The following is a 26,569-nucleotide window of genomic DNA, read 5'->3' on the forward strand; positions in this document are numbered from 1 at the left end:
TCCGGAAATGGGATAATAATAATGTGAGCGTCAAATGCAATCATTTCTGTAAAGCAGCAGCTATGGCGCCTGGCCAGAGAGGGGCCGCAGTGAAGGTGAGCTGGCCTAGGACCTGGGTGGGAAGACAACGCACGCACACAAAGCGGGCAGTGAACAGACAGGACGGTGCTCCGCTGAGTCAGGCGAGCCCCGTGCTCGGGAGCAGTGGACTGGGGGGAGCTGGCAGGGTTGTGTAAGAGGTGAGAGTGGTCCAGGAAGGCCCGTGGGATCACAGCCTGGGCTGGCAGAGATGAGGGAAGAGGAGGGGAAAGTGGGGTAAAGACGTGAGCCTGGTGCCCAAGAACCGGCAAGGACCAACCCTACCAGGGCAGGCCCAGGGGGTGGGGTCGGGGCAGCAGGGCCCAGGCCTCAAGCGCAAGATGGGGTGGGGTGAGCTCTGCTGACCGCGAACAAACTGCAGGATGTGATGGTGTCACAACCTCCGATACTAACTAAAAGCCATCAACCCCCAGCGCTGGCTAAATCTGAATAGGAGGATGAATGGATCCCAGAGGTAGCCGCTGGGGCCTCGTGGAGAGTCTGTGAAAGGCCAGCTATAAAGAATGGTTGGCTGCCAAAACCACAGGGCGGAGGGCACCTGCCTGTGCGAGCACAGGGGCTGGGAGGCCGAGCAAGCAGCCAGGCTGGTCCCACAGCTGCCTCTGCCTGGGGAAGCTGGGTCACAGCCCCATGTCTGAGCCCTGCCCGGCTCGTCCAGAGCAAATCAGCTCCCAAAGTACCGAGGAAACACCTTTTTGCGACAAAAAAGAAAGGAAAGGAAGGGGAAAAGTAATAATAAAACAGCTTACCTTGGCTATTTTCACAAAATGGCTCAGGATTTCTGCCCTTATTTTTAAAGTCTGTGCTGTTAGAATTTCTCGTACAACCCAAAAACTGACCTGTAGAGTCAAACACAGACAAACACACACACACACACACCAGAAAAGTTGTTAAATGCCGGACCAACCAAGTTACCCCGCCCACTACTTCTATGGGATTTCTAAGAGGTTGGGAGACTGAGAGAACAAACCCTAGGGTTGCAGGAGGTTGAGGGTTCCTTTATGACACCCAACCCTACAAGTGGGTCCCATGCCATCAGCACCAGCTCTCCAACATGCATAGTGGTGCTGTGAGAAATAAGTACTCCCATCATTAGCCAGGGGACTTATTGGGCCTCCATCAACATATGGGTCTCCCTGAAGGTACTTCAGGAAATTTTGAGATGTATCAGACAGGATTCCTGCTCAGAAGGATCCCAGTTATGGGGAGACGGATGGATGGATGGACGGATGGACAAATGGCCAGACAAAGGGATATGCATGCTGGCAGTACCACCTATGAGATCCATATCCACAGCCAGACCCAAGGCAAGAAGGACTCACCTATATTCGTACAATTATAACAAATTTCATTTTCTAGGAGAGGTTTGCCCAATAATTTAAGTGATACAAAAACATCTCTCAAAGTTCTGTAAAGCAATGCAGGTAGAAGGGCATGTTTTTCTGGAGACAGCATATGCCAAAAGGATATACTGGTACTTTTGGTTCAGAATATCATTCACACTTGACCATCCTCGAGCCCCTGAGTCCTTTGGTGGGAACAAGAAAGTCATCCACCAGTGTCTAGTTGACTCACACGATGCCTCAATGAAACAAGAGGAGCTTCATGCTAAGAAACACTGGGCAGTGGTTTGCTTTCCTGTTTATGTTTCATGACTATAACAACAGCTCTATGTGAAACACGGATGCCCAAGAGTGCAATGACAACCGCAAAGAAAGGAGGAGAGATGGGCAGAGAATGGGGGAGACGTGGAATGAAAAGGAAGGCTAAGCATCTAAAACCTCTAAATTTTACAAAGACTAAAATAGTTAAGGATAGTCCAGAGTTATCAAAGCATGTTTACTGCTGCAACCAAATGTCTTCCCTTTACTGAAATACTGTCACTTTTCAATGAGAAAACAAGAAAAGATTAAATCACCAAGAATCAAAATTTGGCTTCTTATATTAAGCAGGAATATTATAGAAAAGTTTTCTCTGTGTAATTATCTGTGGTTGCCTCCAGGACATGCCTGGGTTTCCATAGAATCATTTTTTCCAAGGAGTTGCCTAAAATTAAGTTCAGACTCAAATGTTACTAGCCAGTTATGGAAGAAAGATTTTCCATATAGCAAGATTTTTTCTAGGTGATATGCCCATAATCCTTATATTTTAATACATGCACACTTTTATGCCACATAAATCTCAAGTGTGATAGTTTATATGTATAATTTAATAGATTCTTATGTGTCAAAAAAAATCACACCTATTTAAAGCAAAATTACGGAATGTGGCAGAGTTGACTCAGGTGGTGTTCAGAGGCAACTCTGGATCAGTTCACTTCAGCAGACTTCCACGAAGCCCTTACTGTGTGCTCCAGGCACTGCGTGTCCAGACCTGTCAGTCCAGAAACCACTGTATTAAAAGGCAGCTGGTGATCATGGCCATCAAAGAAGTTCAAACCAAGTGAACTGGAGTATGGGGCAGGTAATGAGAAAAGAAGGCCTCGTAGAGGAGGTGGGCCCTGAAAGATGGGTAGACCCTCCACAGGTGAGGAGACGAGGGAGAGCTGAGCGGGCAGACAGGACTGGTGTTGCAGGCGCCCCGTGGGGTTGGGGCGGGAGGGAGACTGAACTTAGAAGGGAAGGGGGTCTGGAGAAACAAGGGGACACTATGCTGTGCAGGGAGAGTTCCAGAGGCTTCTGAGCACAGGAGTGACAGGATAGACCCTTTTGCAGGAGCAGGGACACCCATCAAGAAGCTGAGGCGATGGTCTAAGTGAGAGACGGGAGGCCTGAGCGAGGGCAGTGTTGAAGGAGATGGAGGGAAGGGGCAGAGGAGAGAGACATTACAAAGGGAGAATCAACATGGTTTTAAACTGTTTTAATTCCGTTTTTTAACTACAAAATTTAAGAGACGCTTAATGCAGAAAACAAAGGGACAGAGATAAGCACAAGAGACAGAAGTCATTTGCAAGCTCGTTCTCACATACAGACCCCCGTGATAAACACTGTGGTATGTGTCCTTCTTGGAACATATGTTTGTCATGTCTCAGAATATATATTTGTCTAGTCATAGAACATGTTTCTCTCTTTCAATTAAATTGGTATATATTAATCATACTATCACAAGAATTTTTATAAATATATAAGAATATCAACATATTCTTTAGCAGCTGCCAAGCATTTCATCTTAGGGATGTCTCATCATTAAGGAACCTCCTACTGTTGGGTAGCTTATTTCGAATTATTTTGTTGTGATAGACAATGCTGTGGTGAACATATTTATACATATATCTTTATACATTTTTAATTAAGGTCTGAGGATAAATTCCTGGAAGGTGGAGTGAATAAAAGTATGTGTACCTTTTTTCAAAAGTATATATTTAAAAACCTGGCCTCCAAAAGCTTTATTTGTTGATCCATAAAAATTGGAGCAGGCTAATACCAGTTATTACAGCTCTTTTTTTCTTTACTAACCTAGTGGACAAACTAATGTCTCACTGTTTCTATTTTGCATTTCTTTCATGACTCCTCAGTTAACATTTTTTTGCATGTTTTTTCAGTTTTTTGTTGCAAATATTTATAGGCCATTTGTATTATTTGCCTGTGAATTACGTGTTCAGGTCCTTCATCCACCTTTCTATTGGGACACCTGTCCTCTGACTCGATTAGTAAAAGGTTTTTATATTAAAGAGAATACATTACCCCTTTGTGAGTCATACAGTGTGCCAAGAGTGTGGAGAAACTGATACTCATACACTGTTTGCAGGGGTATAAATTCACAGGACCATTTTGAAGAACCACTTGAATATATCTTTCAAGCTGTTAAAAGTTATATTCTCCCTGGAATATTTATCTTACAAAAATACAGAAAAGTAGAGTGATATACATACAAGGGTTCACTGAAGCACTGTTTATAAAGCAAAAGAATATGCCCATCAATAGGGAACTGGTTGCATAAATAATACTATCACCTCAAACTTTGGAAGGAAGTCGCTATGGAAGGAAGGAGGCAGTTGTCCTCCACCTTCTTGAGGGCAAAATATCTACATAGATTATTTGGAATTCTTCTGCATAGGAGGTTTGTCTAGTCTCCCCCATTTATTTATTCCATCATTTGTTTACATCAGAATGGACTCATGGATATTTATTTTATACTTTGGGGTTTTGATCCAATACTATGTTATTTATTTCCTTACTCAAATTGTTCCAGCTTTGGCCACTGACAGCTGGCTTCGACATGCCCCCAGCATTGTTTGGTTGGTTTGTTTGAGCACTTCCTTACTTTCTGGAACTACAAGATGCTACAGCCTCATCCTGTACATTTCTTGTCCCAGTCCGAAACCAGCCATTTCTCCAAGGAGCCTTGGTTCCTTTTTTTTAAAATATTTTATTTATTTATTTACTTATTTTGGCTGCGCTGGCTGGGCCTTAGTTGCAGCATGCGGGATCTTCGTTGCAGCATGCGGACTTCTTAGTTGTGGCATGCATGCGGAATCTAGTTCCCCGACCAGGCATCCAACCAGGGGTCGAACCCGGGCCCCCTGCATTGGGAGCACAGAGTCTTACCCACTGAACCAGCAGGGAAGTGCCCCCTAGTTCCTTTTATTAGATAATGGTATTAGAAACCAAGATCTGGGAGCTACGTGTGCTTGTGCTACTTAGGTATCACTGTTTCTAGGTCCTCTCAGATGCAGAGCAAGGAAATGTGTGTGTGTGTGTGTGTACCCTAACTCTTGTACATATACATACCTATAAATATTTCTATATGTAACCATCTGTATCTATATTAAGCTAAATATGACTTCCTATTAATGTCTCCACCTCCAATCCATTACCATATGGATCATTCTAGCCTCCTCTTGCTTGTCTACAACTTCCCGCTCCAACAGGTGGGAGAAACCTGGTTCCCACCATCTGCCACCCATTTCCTTAATTGTTCAATTCCAGTGTTCATGCATAATGGCTCCAGAATTGTTACCCATCCGCCCTTGGGAAACAACTTGATCAGAGTACAGTGCTTATATACAGTTCCTTTTGTCTTTAGTCTTTCAGGCTCCCTCATTTCCAAAGTTACTTAGGCCAGCACCTTTTCCCCTCACCCTTCTCAGGGAGGTTGTTTCATACATTTATAATCCAGTTAGGTTTGCTTGTTATGTTCTACATTCCATCCTAGGACCCCTTAATCTCCACAATGATTAAAATTTGCATATGTAGCACTAAGAGGTTTACTCTTAGTGCTGTAAAGTTCCATGGGTTTTCACAAATGCACAGTGGCATGTATCCAACATTACAGTATCATACGGAATAGTTTCACCACCCTGAAAAATCCCCTGTTCTTCACCTACTCAAAGCTCTCCCCTTCTCACACCTCTGGCAGACACTCATCTGTTTACCATCTCTATCATTTTACCTTTCCAGAATTTTTTTCAGCATTTTCCGGAACGTCAAAAAAAAAGTGGGGGAGGTAATCACACTTATGTTGCCTTTTCAGACTGGCTTCTTTCACTTAGCAATATGTATTTAAGATTCATCCATGTCTTTATATGGCTTGATGGCTTATTCTTTTTTTTTTTTCCGATGAATACTATTCCATTGTATGAATTTACCAGTTTGCCTATCCTTTCACCTATTGAAGGACATCCTAGTTACTTTCAGTATTTGACTATTATAAATAAAGCTGCTATAAATATTTGTGTGCTATTTGTGTATCTGTGTGTGTGTGTGAATATGTGTATGTGTATGTGTGTAGATGTAAGATTTCAAATAAACTGGATGAATATTGAGGAGTTCAATTTTTCATTCCCACCAGCAACAAATGAGAGTTTGTGTTGCTCCAATTACTTGCCAACAATTGGTATTGTCAGGTTTGGTGAGGTTTTTTGTTTGTTTGTTTGGGGGTTTTGTTTGTTTGTTTTGTTTTTAGCCATTCTAATAGGTACGAAGTGTTTGCATTTCCCCAATGGCAAATAATGCTGAGCATCTTTTCACGTTTATTTGCCCTTGGTTACATCTTTTTGGTAAAGTACTTATTCAGATACTTGGCCTGTTTTTTTTTTTTTTTCTTGGCTGCGTTGGGTCTTTGTTGCTGTGCGCGGGCTTTCTCTAGTTGCGGCGAGCGGGGCTACTCTTCATTGCAGTGCGTGGGCTTCTCATTGGGGTGGCTTCTCTTGTTGCAGAGCACAGGCTCTAGGCGCGTGGGCTTCAGTAGGTGCAGCGTGTCGGCTCAGTAGTTGCGGCGTTCGGGCTCAGTAGTTGTGGCTCGCGGACTCTAGAGCGCAGGCTCAGTAGTTGTAGCGCATGGGCTTAGTTGCTCTGCAGCATGTGGGATCTTCCTGGACCAGGGATCAAACCCATGTCCCCTGCATTGGCAGGTGGATTCTTAACCACTGCACCACCAGGGAAGTCCCTGGCCTGTTTTATAATTGGGTTGTTTTCTTTTTTTTTCTTTAAGATTTTTTTATTTTTTTGATGTGGACCATTTTTAAGGTCTTTATTGAATTTGTTACAATATTGCTTCTGTTTTATGTTTTGGTTTTTTTTGGCCACGAGGCATGTGGGGTCTTAGCTCCCAGACCAGGGATCAAATCTGTACCCCCTGCATTGGAAGGCGAAGTCATAACCACTGGACCGCCAGGGAAGTCCCTAATTGGGTTGTTTTCTTATTGTTAAGTATTAAGAATATACTTTGGATTCAAGTCTTTTATTAGATATGTGTTTTGCAAATATTTTTCCAGTCTGTGCTTTGTCTTTTAATTCTCTTAAAAATGTCTTTTGCAGAATAGAAGATTTTAATTTTAATGAAGTCCAACTTACCAATTTTTTCTTTCATGGATTGTGCTTTGGTGTTATATCTAATAACTCATCACCAAAGGTCATGTAGGTTTTCTTCTATATTTTCTTTTAAAAGTTTTATAGTTTGTCTTTTACATTTAGGTCTATGATCAATTTTGAGTTAATTTTTATGAAAGGCCTAAACTCTTGTGTCTAGGCTCATTTTTTCACATACACAAAAACAGTTCCAATTGTTCCAGCACCATTTGTTGAAGAAATTACTCTTTCTCCACTGAATGCCCTCGTGCATTTGTCAAAGGTCAGTTGACTATATTTGTCTGGGTCTATTTCTGGGCTCTCTATTCTGCTTCATAATCCTAGACATCTATTCTTTTGCCAATACCAAGCTGTCTTGATTATTATAGCTTTACAATCAGTCTTGAAATCAGGTAGAGTGAGTCCTCCAACTTCGTTCTTTTTCAGTATTGTGCTGGTTATTCTACATCTTTAGCCTTTCCATATAAACTTTAGAATCAGTTTGTTGATATTTATAAAATAGCTTGCTGGGATTTCAATTAGGATTGAATTGAATCTATAGATCAAGCTGGGAAGAACTGACATCTTAATAATGAGTCTTCTAATACATGAAGATGGAATACCTCTCTATGTCAATCTACTTTGATTTCTTTCATCAGTGTTTTATAGTTTTCCACATATAGAACCTGTACACACTTTGTTAGATTTATACCTAAGTATTTCTTGAGTATGTGTGTGCTACTGTAAATGGTGTTGTTTTTTTTTTAAATTTCCAATTCCAATTCTTCATTGCTGGTATATAGGAAAGCTTTCATATATTGATCTTGTGCCCTGCAACCTTGCTATACTCCCTTATTAGTTCCAGGAGTTTTAAAAATAGATTTATTTGAGATTTTCTGTATAGAGCATCATGTCATCTGTGAATAAAGACAGTTTTATTTCTTCCTGAAGCAACACAAACTTTCACTCTTTGCTGGTGGGAATGCAAAATGGTACAGACACGATCCAGCAACTGTACTCCTAGATATTTACCCAGTTTATTTGAAGTCTTATGTCCACACCAAAAAAAAGAAACAGCATGCATATGTTTATAGCAGTTTTATTCATAATCATCAAAAACTGTAAGTCCTTCAGAAGGTGAATGGATAGACTAGTAAATCCATACAATGAGCAGTATTCATAAAAAAGCCATCAAGCCATATAAAAGACAAGGATGAATCTTAAATGCATATGGCTAAGTGAAAAGACAGTCAGAAAAGGCTACATATATATGAGTCCCTTTTTTTTTTTTTTACATTCTGGAAAGGTAAAACTTTAGAGATAGCAAGCAGATCAGAATCTGGACCACTGCCTTCCTCTCCATAGCAAACCCTGCCTTATTCCTTGGGTAACATCAACATCACTGTGAATGACCATGGTCACTTCAGCAACTGTTACCCACCTATCACTCCAGTCACTACCTTCTCCATATTACCCAGGACTGTCCTGCATCAGAAACCTGAAGTTCCAGTCTCGGGCCACAACCTTTAACCTTCTAATCCTCACCTGCTCCTTGACCCCAGCCCCGCTGCTGTGCCCATCCTTCCCTCTCACCACGCCTTGGAGTCCTTGGTGGCCCTTTTCCTCTCGAGCAGACGGATCCCCTATCATTTGTCACTTCAGCCCCTTCTTAGCCAGTACTTTTAGGTCCCTTGCCCCATGGTCCTTCAAAAAATCTGCTTTGCTCATAATGGATGGATCCAACCACTTGCCCTCCTGTGCCCCTCTCTTTAGGCTGCAAAGTGCAACTAGAGAAAACCATCTACCCTCATGCCCTGGGGCTACTTTAAAAGCCACAGTCTCTATTTCCATCGGCCCTGCCCACAAGTCTTTCTATATTTCCATAGTCAACCTTCTCTTTCCCCTGGAGTGGCTTTTTCAAGCTCCCCCCAAACCCCTCAAGCTTTCCTCCTGCTTCCCCGCCTTCACCTCCTATTGCACTGAGGAAAGAGGAGGCGTGAACCTCCTTGCACCACACCTACAAGCAGACCTGTGTCTGTATCTTTCCTTTCTGCAGACTCGCCTTTTACGATGAAGTGGTCCCAGGCCTCGGCCACTCCCACCTTCGCTGGGACTTCACTTCATTATGTATTCCCTCTCTCTCCTCATCTTTAATTCTTCCCGGTCTACTGGCTCTTTCCATTCAAAATATGTACACCCCCAAGGCTCTTTCTGCTGAAAAGAAGAAAGGAATATTAACACCTCCCTGAACGTCTTCAACCCCTCCAGCCACCCCCTTCTTCTCATCTTTCTCCTTAGAGCCACTGTTCAAGCATCGCCTACACCTGCTCTCTCCATTTCCTCACATCTACCGCTCAAGCTGCTCAAGCTGCTACAGCCCAGCTTCCATTTCACATCCCCACAAAACAGCTCCTGCTGAGCCTACCACCGCTGTGCTGCTAAACATAAAAGACTCTTTTTTTAGTCCTTTTAAATGACCCATTCTGTAGCATCCTGTTATCCTTGAGACACTGATTTCCAAGACACCAGCCTTTCTGGGTGTTCTTCTCGTGCCCAGGCTGCGCTTTCTCCGCCCCTTCTCCTCTGCCCTTCCCATAAGCCCTGAGGCTCTCCCGTGGGCCTCTGTTGCTCCCTGGGTAATCTCATCTACTCCTGTGGCTTCAAATGCAGGTGACTCCAATATCTGCATCTTCAAGCTGGATCTTTCCCCTGACTCCCAGACACAAATATCCAGTTACCTGCTGCATGGCTGAGCTCACACGTCCAAACCTCTCTCCTCTCTGTCATCTCCTCTCTCACAACTGCTCCTCCTCCTCTGTACTCACCATCTCAAAGAGTGGTGCTGCCAAGGACCAAAGCGGGGCCTCCTTTGCCTCCCTGTCATCTCCCTCCAAATCCAATCAATCACCCAGTGCTATCATTCGGTCTCTTAATATTCTCTCAAGCCCGGCCACTTTGCATCTCTGTCGTTCACCTAGATTAATGGGACAGACTCCAATCCAGTCTCCTGGCCTCCCTTTCTACTGCCCACACCTCTCCTCTGGTTTTCCCACCCTAGCACTGATTCCCCTGGACTGTAATCCCCTCCATCACGTCTGTCTCCCCCACCAGACTATGAGCTAATGATGGCAAGGGCTACATCCAGTTTACTGCTGACCCCCTGAACCTAGCACAGAGCCCGGTACCATGTTCAGTCAATGTCTATTAAATAAATAAATGAATATAACCAGAAGTAATGAGCCTCAAATGAAAGAGGGTTTATACAATGAGGAAAGAATAATTGTTTGGAGGTAGCATTTGGAAGGGAAAATGCTAACACTGCCTCCCAGTCCTGTGATAAATGAGGTCTGGAAGAACAGGGGGTTCTACTGGAGTCATGTTCAGAAAAATGGGGAGGCCCCTCAGTGAAGAAACTCACCAGCTATGTGGCTTTGAGCAAGTTACTTCACTTTCCAGAACCTCAGCTTCCTCATCCATAAAATGGGTTTAAAATATCAGCCTCAGTGGGTTTTGTGAAAACAGAATTAGATGATGCAGGTTAAATGCTTAGCACAGTATCTAACTCAGTAAGTTGAGCCGAAGTGCTCAATAACTGTTCTTTAAATAGTCTCGATTAAAGCCAAGAGGGATCAGGAATGTTCAGTGACTAGGCTAATGGTGCATGGATGGGGTATCAGCAGATTGATCAGGGGAGAAAGCTCAGAGCTGGATGGAAGAGTGCAAGAGGGAAGAGGGTCTGTGGGGGGTTCTGGCCATCACTCAGCCTTTTCCTGCCCGAGCACCAACTTTCCCTGAGGAACTGCCAGTCCTCCAATCTCAGTCCCTGCGGCCTTGGCCCCCTACCCTACCTCCACGGGAAGGCCTGTTTCTGAGACCTGGCCAGCCAGAGCCTCCTGTTTCCTGGTCAGGGTGATGAGATCACGAAGTGCAGGATGGGACCCAAGCCAGGGCCGTCAACCCCAGAGTCTATATTCCAGGACATCAAATGGAGCTACTGAAAAAGAGGAAGGTCTTTTCTGCAGGGGTTGCCCTCACAATGAGCTGTTGGCAGCCATCTTGGAACCACAGAGGAGGAGGCCGCCTGAGGGGAGCCAGCACAGAGAAAACACCTCCCTGAACGTCTCCAGGGACCTCCAGGTGGAGAGAGCAGCACCATCCAAGGCCCCGAGCAATACGTGAAGTCTAGTCTCTCCCTGGACGTTGTTACAATAAGCCAGTAAGGTGAGTTTGAGCTGGGGCTTCAGTCATTAAGAATATATATATATATATATATATATATATATATATATATATGAGTCCATGAGAAAAGTTAAAGCAGTCCTCCAGGGCAAAGCATTGGGAACCTCTGCCCGGTCCAATCTCTGCTAATACATAAGGGTCCTGAGACCCAGACTTGGACTTGCCTGAGGCCTCAGAACAGGTTAGCAGCAGAGCCTGGAATGGAACCAAGTTATCCGAATTCCCTCTCCATCTCTTCCTAATGCTTCATCTTCAGGACACAATCCCAACCCTACCGCCAGCACTTAGGCCCAAGGTTAACCTTCCTTTCAGCTTGTAGCTCCCACTATACTACCACCCTTTTTAAGGCTAATATTACTTGTTTACTATATGTCAAGTGCTGAGCTAAACCCTTTACATCCATGATTCTCATTTAATCTTCAAAAATCACTTGAAATGATTCTTCCTATTTTATAAATGAGGAAGGTCAGAGGCTGAAAGACAACCCAAGATCATACAGGCAACAAGTTGCAGAGCTAAGGTGCAAACTCAGGTCTGTGTGATTCCATGCGACCACAGCTCCTCAGCCTGCAGTCCACAGACCTCTAAAGTGTTCATGTACAGACTCTGGGGGGCAGTGGGCAGGGCAGGCAGCAAACCCACTCAAATTAAATGCAAATGTATATATCTATGTATTTATCTGAGGGCAGGTTCATATATGATATTGTCAGATTCTCAAAAGAGCCCGTGATCGGAAAAAGACTGAGAACTTCTGGCTTTATGGTGAACTCCCTGGGGCCAAGACACAAGCCTGGAACATAACAGACCCTTAGGGAACTTGGCCAAGCTCTTCCATCTCAGCCACTCTATAAACAAATCCCAAGGGACTCAGGCCCCATGGAGAAGCAGGCAAGTCCTCAGAGGCTGACCAGAACACTGGCTGCTGGATTTTTGGTTTGGCCACAGGGAGCCTCAGATTCCCTCGCAACCTCCTTCCAATCAGCTAATCTTCCCCTTCTTCCCGAAAAAATGTTTGGATGCCTACTACATACAGACACAGCACTAAGAGCTCTACCTATATCATTTCATTTAATTTTCGTAACAACTGTGCAAAGTGAGTACTATTATTATTCTCATTCACAGATAAAGAAACAGGCTCAGAAAGGTAAGTGACCTGTTTGCCTTTATCTGGAGTCTGATGAGCAGCTTTGTTGTCACACATGAAAGTCTGCCAGGAAGAGACGCTAATCAGTTCATCTCAGGGAAAGCAGCCCCAGCGGCTGATGGACTGACCGCTGGCCAGTTTTCAAACCAGAGCTACCAGGGCTGTGTCCAGGAACTGCTCTCTAAGCGGCTCACAGGCCAGCAGGGAGACCATTTCTCAGAGCATTCTGTTTGGGAAAATGCAGCTTTACTTCTGGCTCATTTCACCCACTTGGTCTGAGCTGGACACAATACAATTGTTCGCAGAACAAGCTGCACTGCCCTTTGCCAAGCTGACCTGGCCTCCGCATGCAAAGCAGATTACATCAGAGCCGCCAGTGGCCCTCCTCCGGGAGCTCTGTAGCTGATCAGAGGTGGGACTGAGCTGGCTCCCAGTCAAATAGTTTTGCTAAGGAAACTATGAATCCCCTGATACTGTGTACACATCTGGTTTTTTTAAAAGACTAAGCTCAGTTGAAAAGGAAAAGATTTTGAAAATAAAGAAGAAAAAAAAAAAAAGGCTTCAGTATTTCTCTTTTCAAAACAAAGGGTGTATAGTCCCTACCACAGATGTGGCTAGGCCTTCCTTAGTTCCTGTTGTATCTCAGAAAACAACAATAATGTGAACTCTGGCCTTGATCATCAGAACACAAGCTGACGCCTCTCTGAGGCTCCCACTATGCTTGGAATGGTAACCACCCGGGGCTGGAGAAGCCTGGAGAGAGGCGAGTAATGGCAATGCGCAGGACCCGGCATTTCCGAGCGGGATGGCCCAGCTGGAGGGAAGGCCCAAAGGGAACCCAGGCCCAACACCCAGAGCCCCAGTCACGTACACTATGCAACCTCTAGGCCACTGTCCTCATCTGAAACCAGAAGAGCAAGAAGAAAGAGGAAAAGCTGTCAACAGCCCCATTTGGAGCTTTGGTTTATTCAAAGGGGTCTTGCAGGGTACTTTCTACTGAAGATCATGTTCTGGCAGGTCTGTCTGAGCAGTCAGAAGCCCACCCCACTTAGTTGGTCCAAGTCCCTGATATCATTCCTTTAGGTGGGGATGCAGAGCTTCCTACCTGGAGCAAAGGTTCTGACTGGACCAAGTCGGTTTGTAGTAGCATGCGTGCGGCCAGTGACCAGGCCATCAGAAATTCAAAGAAATTCAATTCAAGAAGTGTTTCCTGAGTACCTCATTCATTCATTCTACATATATTTACTGAAGGTCTATTATATGCCTGACATTGGGCAAGGTGGTGGGGGACACAGTGATGAACAAGATAGACATGGTTCCTGCCCTCGTGGAGCCCACAGATGGCCAAGGAAGATGGAGACTAAAGAGTGACACAGAATGAGGACAGATGGGGAAAGGACCACATGGAGAAGTACAGGTGCACTGAGGGGACGTATGACGGGGAGACCTTATACAGGCTGAGATTCATGGGAGGCTCCTAGAGAGAGTGACATTCCCGCTGAGATCTGGTTGGGAGCTGAACAGGGAGGACAGCACAAATGGGGGCCTGATGAGACCAAGATATGATGCAGCAGGAAAGAGGTGGGAGGCCAGGATGGCCGAAGCCCACAGAGTGGGGGGACAGACAAGAGATGAGGCTGGAGGGGTGGACAGAAGCCAGACCCACCACGCAGGACCTTGTAGGGCACATTAAGGTGCCCGAACCTTAGCTTAAGTGGAATTGGAAGCCATCGAAATGATTTAAACACAGAAAAGATGTGTTCAATTCCACCCGCTGTGTGAAAAAGCACAGATGAAGGTGAGGGTTTAGGAAGAGGGGTTTGGACCTGGGGCCAGGTGCCTGAGACTGAAGCCTGGAGGGGCTCCCAGCCTATGGGGGACAACAGAGCGCTATCTGCACAGGCACATGCAACGGCGTTCTTACCTGGTTAAACCTCCGGGTAAAGGCCACGACGTTGGGAGCGAGACTATGTTTCTCCTTCTTACTCCATCCACAGCTGGCTAGTTCCTGGGAAGCACAGAGTCAATTTCAACAGTGATTCCAATGGGGATGCAAATACAGCAGGGCATCTAACTGGAATGTGGACACAGAGATGGGGAAGGACTGAAGCCTTGGCCATCTATGTCCTCCCAGGGTGGGAGAGATTCTCCTCCTCCTCTGGAGAAGAGGGCTGGGTCTATAGGTGGAGGTGTATCCTGGGACCCCCAGAGGTGAGGTGAGAAGCAGGATACTTTTCTCCATAACCCCGGCCACATCTCCCAGGACTTCTGTGCCAAATTATTCTCAACCCCGCCACTGCCACTCTGCCAGCTCCCCGGGACCGGGACCAGAAGCCCTTTCTTAATGCAAATTGTCTGAGAGAGGGTATGATGTTATATTGAGCAGGAGTCATACCCCAGGGCTAACTTAAAATTAAAATCTGGCTGAAGATGCTCAGATTTCACTGACCAAGTGACATCCTCCATTCCTGGAACCAGAGGACGTGCTGGGCCAAGCCCACTGCAATCAGAGAAGCTCCTGGGATGACCTCAGATTCCTTCCTGAAGTTGGCCCCTCCCGTCCCTCATATAAACAAAAGGGGGCAGAAGGACAGGTCGCCTTAATATTTTCTTCAGGAGCCTAGTCTCTTCTTTTCTAGCAGATTTAGCATTATAATTTGAGGAGTCAAATGACCTAAATGTTACCTAACAGTGAGGCTGGTTCCTCTCCAAGGGAGGTAACAGGAGCAATCTAATGAGATTACCTGGGGGAAGTAGATAAAAGGGTGAAGGAAAAGCCATTAACTAACGGCCCGGCTTTGCCAGCTTGTGCCTTGGCGACCCCTGGCAGAGAATGCAGGAAAGGAAAGTTCTCTACCCCTCAGTTACAAGGCTTCCTTCTAACTCATATCCAGCCTCTGTATTATTAATGACATTATTTTTTGCCCCACACCTGGAACTTTTATAAGGGCTTTAGTGAGGGTTGGCTGCCTACCAGCTGGAATAGACGCAGATCGGGGTCTACCAGGAAGTCAGGGGGTGCTGTGGGAATGGCCAAAGACAAACGTGCTGGCTGAGCAGTTAGGCCTGAAGTGCCGTGCCCTTCAAATGCATCTCAGGACCCAACTGTAAGTCACCGGCAGGCGCCTGTGGGAAGCCGGCTGCAGGCAATGGGCAGCTCTGGATTCAAGGTGAATGACCTGGACTTGAGAACGCTTGGGAACCAACCAGGAGCTAAGAAACACAGCTCCTCTTCCTGGAGGCCTCACTTCTATAAATGGCACCATCGTCCTCCCAGTCACCCACATGAAAAACTACAGCAGACACCCTTGACCCTGCCAAGTCCTTCTCACCCTCACAATTTAGACCCCAAGTAATGGTAATGGCAATGATATTAACTAATGCTACCATTTACCAAGAATCCCCCATGTGTCGGTACCGGACAGGGAGCCTCACTTGTTATCTCATGTAATTCTCACCACACCCGTTTTAATAAAGAAGAGGGCTGAGTACTAGTCATCATCTTGAATGAATGCTTTGGCTCCACTTCTTTTCACAAGTAGATGTAAATCCCTTTGAGCTGTAGAGTTTACCTGTTTACCATGATTCTCCTTGTTCTGTATATCTGAGTTTCTTTTCATGATTCTCCCTGTTCTGTATATCTGAGTTTCTTTTCATGATTCTCCTTGTTCTGTATATCTGAGTTTCTTTTCTAGTGTATATTTGACCTACAAAGTCAGTTCCATTGACTCCTCCTACTCCACCCCACCTTTAGAACATATGCAGTCTACAAATGTATATTACTGCCCTTTCGAAAGGTAATTGTGAGGACAAGAGCCTCTCTCCCCTATGGATTCCAAAGCCAGCCCTGGAAATGTATGTGTTATAATCTGATATAAAAGAGAATTTGTAAAACTGATGTTCAAGGACTGAGACATGGTTGTTGCCCAGTTTCTGGCTGGTAGTTGCTCCCTTGGTTTTTTCTGAATTCTTTAATAAACAGCAGAAGTTATACACACATCCGTAAGTGTGGGGGGCAGGGAGGGTACACGTGTGTAAGGGTTCATTTAATTCAGAGTTTGGGTCTATTTCCACACCGTAAGTAACTTAGGAAGGCATCCTCAAAGGGAGCGGTGTGGACCTTACAGGCCGAGCCAGGTCAGAGCCCACCCTCCACACACCAGCTGCGTGATGTGTATCTTCTCAGAACCTCAATTTTCTCACCTTAAATGGGTCTGATAACATATTTACCTGTGAAGCTCATTAGAACAGGTAAGATTAAAGCTCACACAGAGCACCTGGCATGTAACAATCACTTGATAAATGTTATTACCCGCCCCCCTTCCCAGGGTCACGCTGCTGTCAGACACGGATTTAACTCCAAACACTCCCTTCTTTCTTCCACACACACTCTCATTGCTGTCCTGAATTATTAACAAAATCGATTATTATTTCTCTTTCATTCTGCTGATGTCATTCAGGCAAGAACCAAAGCAGGTACTTAATACATCTGCCCCAAATTTGTTTGATTTGAATATTTCTAAGACCCTGATTTAAAAACTGTATGTACAGTTCTTGGCGTTTGACAATTCCCTAAGGACCCTTTTGCACTGGAATACATGTCACATTTAAAATTAAAACTTCGGGATTTCCCTGGGGGTCCAGTGGTTAAGACTTCGCCTTCCAATACAGGGGGTGCGGGTCCGATCAATACAGCTAAGATCTCACGTGCCTCGCGGCCAAAAAACCAAAACAGAAGAGACGTTATAACAAATTGAATAAAGACTTCCCAAAAAATGGTCCACATCAAAAAAAAATCTTTAAAATTAAAACTTCAACAGGGTAAAACACTATGTTTGAGAGGTTCCTTGATAAAATGGAAAGGGTCCTTTCCTTGCTCTGAATCCCAACCCTGTCACTCATTTCCTGGGTGACCGCTCTCTTGGCATCAGTTGCATCGCTGATGAAAACAGGGATGCTGAGACTAACTCCACAGAATTGTGGCAGAGACCAAGAGAGATAAAGCCTGACAAAGGAGGTGACATGCAGGGCACAGGCCTGGCTCACAGCAGATTCATTTGTTGAATGAACAGGGCATGAGCATTCCTCAGTGTTGAAATCGCCCAAATCCAGTGCAGAAAGATTTATCAAGATGTCAAAAGAAACAAGGCCATTCTAACTGCACTAAAACAAGTCCCAAGCCCAGCCTCCTTGGCAGCATTCCTCTTCTGTGTTCGGCCTTATAGGAATATAAGAGATGCCACCTGTGTGAAGTGGGTTTGGAAAATGTGAAGTAATAGAACAACACTCCTCCAGCCACTAATACCTAAAAAAGGTCCGTGCTACAATCTGAACAGATTTGAGTGTAATTAAGTTAAAATTGACCAGAGGAGACAGGGCTGGTTCTAGAAGGGAGACAAGGGGCTGCGCTGAGGCTGGTAAGGCCCTGGTAGCCCTGCGTGCTGGAGAGCCAGCCCTGTGGCTGCCCTGGGCTGCGCTGGGGCCCTGATCTCGCCCAGGCTGTCCTTGGCTCTGAGCTGTCTGCTGAGGTCCCCTGGATGTGAAAGGGCAGTAAGAGCCTGTACAGCCCTTGCCAGCTTCTTCTGGGACCTTTTCTCCGTCATGTGGCTGTTCCCTGGGTTCACTGGGGAGAAACTTTCTGCCACTAAATAAACAAATTTACCTGCCTTCCCTCCCTTCCTCAGGCTTTAGTGGAAGAGAGGCCCTGTCCCCTCAGGACCCGCTCTCCTCCTGGCTCCCTCCCCCTCCCTGCTCAGAGGCCTTGCTCTGATGCCCTCTCTGGTCCTTGTATCTTCAACCTCTTCCTCTCCAATTTCTTTCCTGCTAGGATCTTAATGTGCAAAAGCCTCTCCCATTAATAATAATAATGGTGATGACAACAATAACCACGATAGTAATAAGAAAAGCCATCTTTTCTAGACCTCCCGTCTCCTCTAGCTCCTGCCCGCTTGAAAGGGTTGTCGGTTCTCCCTGTTTCAACCCGATTCCCTGGCCACCTCCTTCTCTGGCGAGGCAACCCCTCTGCATATTTTCTATTCTCTGTCCTTGCCCCTCAGCTCTGTGTTCTCTTGGCTGTCTTGATGCCTCTTGGGCCCCCCATTCGCAGTGTATTTTCCAGTTGCTTTGTTCTTTTCTGACACATGTCCCCCAAGCCCCACCAGGGTCGTCTTCCATATTCTCTACATCTGCATCCCTTCCTGGAAGATCACACACACCGCCACGGCTTCCACCACATGCCCATGTCCGGCCCAAGTTTCTCTCCTGACTCTAGACCAGGATATTCAGCCACCTCCTGGCCACACCTCCCTTGGCCTCCCACAGGCACCTCAAAATCAGCACGCCCAGAACCAAAAGGGTGTCTGACCAGTTGCCTTAAGCAAAAACACCTAACGACATGAGGTTCATTTAGACATTCAATCTGACAAAAGAGAGTGTTTATTACAAAGACACTGTCCATGGAAAAAAAATCCCTAACGAATATAAGAACAACCCTGTCTTAATACCCCCATCTGCAAGCATTCCTAGGTGACAGCGAGAGTCAACACTGGTTTCGGCTCACCCTCGAGGCTTCTCTGGCCACCAGCTTTGTGCTTAGGGTTTTGGAAGTCAGGTGCCCTGAGGTGGCCTGAGAAAGGCCTGACCCTGACTGTGCCTGGGGTCAATGAGGTAAGGCCCTGGAAGAGGAGACCTGGGGAGTGGGACAAGTCCTCCCTGAAGACCCCCACAGGATCTAAGCCACTGAGCCACAGGCAGCCGCATGTGGCCCTTCCACGCATGTGTTTAATTCTAACTGGAATCTTCTCCAAATCACATTCCTAAAACATGCCCACATGGAAGATGCACCACGTCAAGGAAAGGTCACTAAATCTGACCTCAGGGACCACCACCAGGCGGCACCAGCCAATGACACCACATTACCATCTTGCTCAATGGCAACCTTTTTTCCTTCCTTCTACCTCCAAGTTTCTTCCCATCCCTCCCATCCTACCCTCTGGAACAATCTTCAGAAGAACTGGTGGGACAGTCACACACTAGTCAAAGGAGTTTTAAAAGCACCCCAGGGAGTGGGTGACCCACTGAGGCAGTGGGGGGGGAGACAGCGCCAGTTTGTGGGATGGCAGTGGGGTCTGACTAAGGAGTAAGGATTTCAGAGCTCTCATACCTCACTGCTGGGAATGCAAAATGGTAGAGCCATTTGGGAGAGCAGTTTCGCAGTTTCTTTTAATGTTAAGCATACACTTAACCAAGTGACCCAGCAATCTCACTAAAGCAAACATTTCATTTGTACACACAAAAAAACTGTATGCATGTTTATGGCAGTTCTCAATATGGAAATTCTCAATTTCCCCAAACTGGAAACAACCCAGGTTTCCATCAATTGATGAAGGGACAAATTGTGATCCGTCCATATAATCAAACACTACTCGGCAATAAAAAGGAATGAACTACTGATACAGGCATCAGCAAAGATAAATGTCAAAAGCTTTATGCTAAGTAAAAGGAACCAGACACAAAAATATTATAGGATTCCATTTTTATGACATTTGGAGATAGGTAAAAACTATAGGGACAGAAACCAGATCACCGGCTGCCAGGGACACAGGGAAGCTCTGAGATGCTAGGCAAGTTCTCGCCCTGGATCGTGGTGGTTCCATGAGAGAACAGTAGTCCTGCCTACCTTATCCACTGTTTCGCTTTCTGCAGTTTTAGTTACCTGCAGTCAGCTGAGGTCCGAACATATTAAATGGAAAATCCCAGAAATAAACAATTCATACATTTTTAAATCATGCACCGTTCTAAAGCGTGATGAGATCTCTCATGCCCTACAGCTCTGTCCAGCTCAGAACGTGAACCATCCCTTTGTCCAGCATATCCTGCCTGTCAGTCACCGAGTAGCCGGCTGTTATTAGATTGATTGTGGTGGTGTCACAGTGCTTGTGTTCAAGTAACCCTTATACTTAATAATGGCCCCAAAGCACAAGAGGAGTGATGCTAGCAATTAGGATATGCCAAGAGACTTCCCTGGTGGTGCAGTAGTTGAGAATCCACCTGCCAATGCAGGGGACACAGGTTCGAACCCTGGTCCAGGAAGATCCCACATGCCACGGAGCAACTAAGCCCGTGCGCCACAACTACCGAGCCTGCACTTGTAGAGCCCGTGCGCCACAACTACTGAAGCCCACGCACCACAACTACTGAAGCCCGCGCGCCTAGAGCCCGTGCTCCGCAACAAGAGAAGCCACCGCAATGAGAAGCCCGCGCACCGCAACAAAGAGTAGCCCCCGCTCGCCGCAACTAGAGAAAGCCCGCGTGCAGCAACGAAGACCCAACGCAGCCAAAAATAAATAAATTTTTAAAAAAAAGTCTTAGGGTATGCCAAAAAGAAGCTGTAAAGTGCTTCCTTTAAGTGAAAAGGCGAAAGTTCTCGACTTAATAAGGAAAGAAAAAAATATATGCTGAGGTTGCTAAGATCTGCGGTAAGAACAAATCTTCTATCCGTGAAACTGTGAAGGAGAAAAAAGAAAGTCATGCTAGTTTTGGGACTTCCCTGGTGGTCCAGTGGTTGAGACTCCATGCTCCCAATGCAGGGAACCCAGGTTCAATCCCTGGTCAGGGAACTAGAGCCCATGTGCCGCAACTGAGAGATCCTGCATGCCGCAACTAAGACCCAGAGCAACCAAATAAATAAATAAATCTTTTAAAAAAGTCATGCTAGTTTTGCTGCCGCCCTTCAAACTGCAAAAGTTATAGCCACAGTGCATAAGTGCTTAGTTAAGATGAAAAAGGCATTAAATTTGTACAATAAGCTATTTTGAGAGACAGAGACCACATTCACCTAACTTTTATTACAGCATATTGCTATAATTGTTCTATTTTATTATTAGCTATTGTTTTTATTCTCTTACTGTGCCTAATTTATAAATTAACCTTTATCATAAGTATGTATGTAGTACAGAAAAAAACAGTACAGTTGACCTTTGAACAACACAAGTTTGAACTGCACAGGTCCACTTGTATGCAGAGTTTTTTCAATAGTAAATACTACAGTAGTACATGATGGGCAGTTGGTTGAACCCTCAGATGCAGAACCTCAGATATGGAGGAAACATGCATGAGGAGGGCCACCTATAAGTTATACTCAGATTTTCAACTGTGTGGAGGGTCAGCGCCCCTGACCCCCATGTTGTTCATGGCTCAGCTGTACATAGGGTTTGGCAGTATCTGCGGTTTCAGGCATCCTCTGGGGGTCTTGGAATGTATCCCCCTCGGATGAGGGGAGGACTACTGTATACATTTACCAAGACTCACCAAACTGTTAACGAAAAAGCATGAATTTTGGACTTCCCTGGTGGTGCAGTGGTTAAGAATCTGCCTGCCAATGCAGGGGACACAGGTTCGAGCCCTGGTCGGGGAAGATCCCACATGCCACGGAGCAACTGAGCCCGTGCGCCACAACTACTGAGTCCACGTGCCACAAGTGCTGAAGCACGCACACCTAGAGCCCGTGCTCCACAACAGGAGAAGCCCCCGCAGTGAGAAGCCCGCGCCGCGCAAAGAAGAGTAGCCTCCGCTGGATGCAACTGAGAAAAGCCCGCACACAGCAACGAAGACCCAATGCAGCCGAAAATAAATAAATTAATTAATTAATTAATTATTTTTAAAAAGCGTGAATTTTACTGGATAAAATTAAACCTCAATAAGTGTGACTAAAAAAAAAAAAAAAAAAAAAAAAGGAAAGGAAACAGTCCAAGCATCAAGGACTGTGAAGGGAAGCGCAGCAGTAACAGCCATGCAAAAGAGCTAAAGAACAACTAGTTCACGTGGGACTAAGACAAAGAGGCCTGATGGAGGGTCTCCGGGAAAAAATTAATGCAATTAAAAATATGATAGGAATAAAAACATAACAGCAAACTTGCAAAAGTTTGAGGACATGATGAGGGCAAATGATGATAGAAAAAAAGCAATTATAATCTCCAGGAATAACAAAAACCAAGAAATTCCTGTTTGTATATGTTTAAATGTTATATATGTATTCAAATAGTATATATACATTTAAAATAGTATATATTTTAAATGTTTAAATATTATATATTTTAATAGCTGTATACATTTAAATATTTTATTTTTTCCCCAACATTAGGCAGTTGATGGATTAAAAGAAAAGGGAATCTGTGGGCCCTTGATGTGAGGCATATTCTCTCTTGAATGGCCCAGGGTCCTTAGAGAATGAAATACAACCCTGGCACACTACCTAGCTTGGCAATGAATGACATTTACACATTTACATAGCCATAAAAATGAATGCTGTTTGCTGGTTTGCAACTTTTAGAGTCAACCTAAGGAAAACTGATGGACTTTGTGTAACTGCAAAATGTCAGAATGTTAATTTAATTAACTTGACAGTGTAAAAGTACAGCTGACAGAAGGTGGCAAGTGAAGAAGGGGAGGAAAAGCATGGGAAGTGAGCAGTCAAGAGACACTATAGAAAGCTGATGAAATCGAGGTCTCAGCGCACCAAATAAAGTTCCAAAAATAACCAGGAGAAGAAAAATCCTCTGGGGAGGGGACTGGAGTAAGGGATCAAAGTGTTTCTTCATAAGCTCTTCTGTACTATTTGAATATCATGAAAAGATTACTTTGAAACAAATTTTAATAGGTGACATGTTACAATATTACACATTGTAAACTTTCTAAAATTAAATTTTAACAGTTGAGTAAACACTCAAATATACAAAATTTTTATAAACTCATAACCTGCTTATAACCTGTCAGGGTCAACATCTATAACGCAAATGTGTCAACATAAATAACAGATAGTTTTCAGATGGCCACTAGACACTTCTGTACCTTCTGATGGAGTAAGCATGTGAAATCATGACCATCTGAACCTTCAGGAAACAGGCCTGTCCCACAGGAGACGTCAGGACTTTACCCAAGTGAATCGCAGAGGAGGGAGCAGCTAACTGGGGGGGCTGCCTTAGACCCTCACTGGGACAAAATTGGTTGTGATGAAAAATGGAAGGAAAAGAAAAGGGAAGGAGGAAAGGTAAAAGGAGGCAAGGATGGAAGAAAGAAAGGAAGGGAGAGGAAGAAGGGAGGGATCAGGGAAGAGGGGAAAGAAGACGGGAGGGCGGGGGGGCCAGCTGAGCACCAGCCCCCATGCTGGAGGGGCTCCAGGACAGTCAGACGAGACCTCGAGGAGCTCAGTGTCTGGCCAGTGGGGGAGACAGACATGAACACAAATCACTGTAACTCAAGACAACAAAAAGCAACTGCACTTTCCTGCTTTATTTCTGAAGGTTGAAGACCTAAGAAGACATTTCCTAGATGCAAGCCTTCTGAGTGACTGTCAGTGGGCTGAGGCATCTTTAGCTCTTTCTTGGGAGGAGAAGGAGGAGAAGGAGAAGAAGGAGAAAGAGGGGAAAGGGTGAGAAGAAAGGATGAAGAAGGAAGGGAAAGAGAAAAGGAAGAGACAACAGTAATGGACAGTTTATAAAACACATCTACATTCGATACCAGAGTTAAAGTATGTTTTATGAAACACAGCAATGGACCAAACAAACATGCTCTTGCTTTCTATGTTCTACAGGAGGGGAGAGAGATGAGAAATCTGTGATAAGTCAAATGATGATAAATCCTTTAAAAAAATGTTAACCAGGATGAAGGAATGGAATATTGGAGCGGATGCCTCAGGATGCCTGGCTGATGAACCGACTGGAGTGGAGACCACGAACGAGGTTGGCAGCAGGCTCTGCGAGGATCCAGGGAGAGGGTTCCAGGCCGAAGGAAGTGCGAGAGTGAAGACCCTAGAAGCTCTGACAGCACAAGGTGGGCAATGAGGCTGGAGCTGCTTGAGCCTGGGGCGGGTGGGAGGAGACGGGGTAGGAAGGAAGGGGGTGGAGGCCTCGAGGGCAGGTAAGGACTAGAGTTTACTCTGAGTGGGATGGGAAGGCTGCAGAGGGACTGAGCAGAAGCAGCTCCAAAAGCCTCATGCTGTGCGCTGGGTAGGTTTTATCAGACCCAACCCACCCCGTGCTCTTGTGCTGTGCTACATATAGTCTAACCTGTACTATAACCTCATATACGGGCAACATAATTTTCTCACGTGAGAGCAATTCATTTTAGTAATCTGAAAGAAACACCTGCTAGGGGCTGTGTGTGGAGAAAGGGAGGAGCCCGGCCCTGGGGAAAATGAACACGAGGGCCTCCACAAGGGCTCAGAAGCCCTGGCTAGACAAACCACAGAGGGCGAAAGAATCGCTGGGGACAAATGGGTGCCTTCTGCGGGGTCGGGGTGCATGGGGGTCCCTGACCTAGTAGGAGGAGCTCCGCTTTCTCAGCTTCCAGTCTGTTCATTTCCGTACAGCGACTGGTTTACAGTCACTACTGTTTCATCACGTCCTCAAACTACCGTCTGTTTAGCAAACACGCAGATTTAGGGTCATGCAGATGATGCAAACTTCCCCAAACATTCCCTTTCCAGCCCTAGTGTTGTGCAGCTCTGCACAATTAGAACCAGCTGTCCAGGCAGGGCAGCGGCCAAGTGCAACCCTGTGAACTACCTCCACTCCACGTGACAGAGAAAAGGCCCTGTGAGCAGAACGGAGAGCGGCCCGCAGTGTAGCCCACCCGGATTCCCAGGCTGGTCACGAGGCCCACAGGGCCTCACGTTCATTTCCCACTCTCACCCTGCAGACTGCGCTCAATTCCCTTTCTCTGTATTCTTGGGATATTTTTTTTTCCAAATAACATCATTCAGACGTTCTCTTTTTAAAAAGAATACATTTTTTTTTTTTTTTTTTTTTTTGATCAGGGACCTAGCACATGTTCCATACAGAAAACCTAGACAATACAGAAAGCCCACAGAAGAGAATTTAAATCACCCATTAGCCTAACACCCAGAGAAACCAGAATTTACAATCGGGTCAATAATAATGACAATAACAAAAACAGCTAACTTTACTGAGCACTTACTAAGTGTCAAGCACAATGTCAATCGTTTTATGTACATTTATCCTTTGCTCACTGAATTCTCACAGCAACCCTATCAGATAGATACTATAATTGCCCCATTTTACAGATGAAGAAATGAAAGCTTAGTTAGAGAAGTCAAGCAATTTGCTCAAACCCACATATGTGGTCAACGTGAGAGCCAAGATTCCAACCTGGGTCTGTAGGTCTCAGGAGCCTGGCCCCTTGGCCTCAGAGCAGGTCCGTCTCCAGGATGGAGGCCCTTCCCCACTCCCAGGCGCAGAGGTACACAGAGGTGCGCACGCCATACGCACACACACTCTCTCTCTCAATGGAACTCACACTGCAGCTGTGGCTTTGTCCTTACTACCTCGTCATTACAGACATTTTCTCACATCTGCCCCACCCTCCTTTCACACTCCATACACACTTGACATCTCCTAGAAACAATTCATCGTATTCGTCTCCTTTTGTTTTTCCTCTGAGTTCTGGGAGAAAATTTTAGTCTGTCTTTTAATTCTCCTTTGGTTTTCTACAGTATCTGGTTTGCTGCTCACTGTTTCCACTGCAATTTAAATTTGGTAATCACGTTTTTTCAGCACAATTCAACCCTTCTTAATCTGGACCTTCGCAAACTGCAGTCGTCCGTAACACTGCCGGGAACATAAAATGAAATTTCTGGAAGTAATGGGGAGAGGCAGGCTCTGACCTAGTCCTCGCACTGCCTACCATTTTTTGTCCAAACAAAACTTTTCTGTGTCTGGTGAGTATGCTAAACACCACATCGGAAACTGGAAAAGTTAACTCAAAATTTCCAGGGCCATGTGATTCTACCAGTGAGTCCTGTCAGACCTCATAATTAAGTGTTTAAGTAACACCTAATTCTTATGCTAAATAATCTATCCCAGAGCACAGAAAGCAATGGAAAGAAGCCCCAAACCCTAACACCTAACAAATACAGAACAAGTGGGAAAAAGAATCATCCTACATGGTCCAGCAGGTTTGTCTAAAAAAATGTAAGAATAAGCTAATATTATGAAAACGATTAACATAATAACAGTACATCAATAAATCAAAGAAGAGGAAAGTGTTATGTTCCTCTCAGATACTGAAAAAAGTAATCAGCAAAATGCAACATTCGTTTGGGATTTTAAAAAGAAAAAAAGAACCTCTTAGAAGCTTAGTAATATCCATCTCAAACCAACAGCCATCATTATATAACAAGAGAAACACTAAAGGAATCTGAATTAAAGTTAGAAACAACAGGTGGTGCATCCTTTCTCAACAAGGTTCCTTATCTGAACCATAGAACACAGAAAGTGATTTG

General features: G+C 45.1%; 1 protein-coding gene across 14 annotated transcripts in view; it reads right to left on the reverse strand.

Annotated features, from left to right (window-relative positions):
- RALGPS1 (Ral GEF with PH domain and SH3 binding motif 1) overlaps window positions 1-26,569 on the reverse strand; it is a 284,245-nt gene that overhangs the window by 172,248 nt on the left and 85,428 nt on the right. For all 14 annotated transcript variants that reach the window (XM_068552273.1, XM_068552270.1, XM_068552269.1 and 11 more), the window contains exons 5-6: window positions 14,195-14,278; window positions 849-938 (exon numbers count right to left, since the gene is read on the reverse strand). In XM_068552273.1, coding sequence (XP_068408374.1) covers window positions 849-938; window positions 14,195-14,278 — 174 coding nt within the window. The remainder of the gene's footprint in view (window positions 1-848; window positions 939-14,194; window positions 14,279-26,569) is intronic.

This window comes from Eschrichtius robustus, chromosome 10, assembly GCF_028021215.1.
Source record: "Eschrichtius robustus isolate mEscRob2 chromosome 10, mEscRob2.pri, whole genome shotgun sequence".
Taxonomy (NCBI): domain Eukaryota; kingdom Metazoa; phylum Chordata; class Mammalia; order Artiodactyla; family Eschrichtiidae; genus Eschrichtius; species Eschrichtius robustus.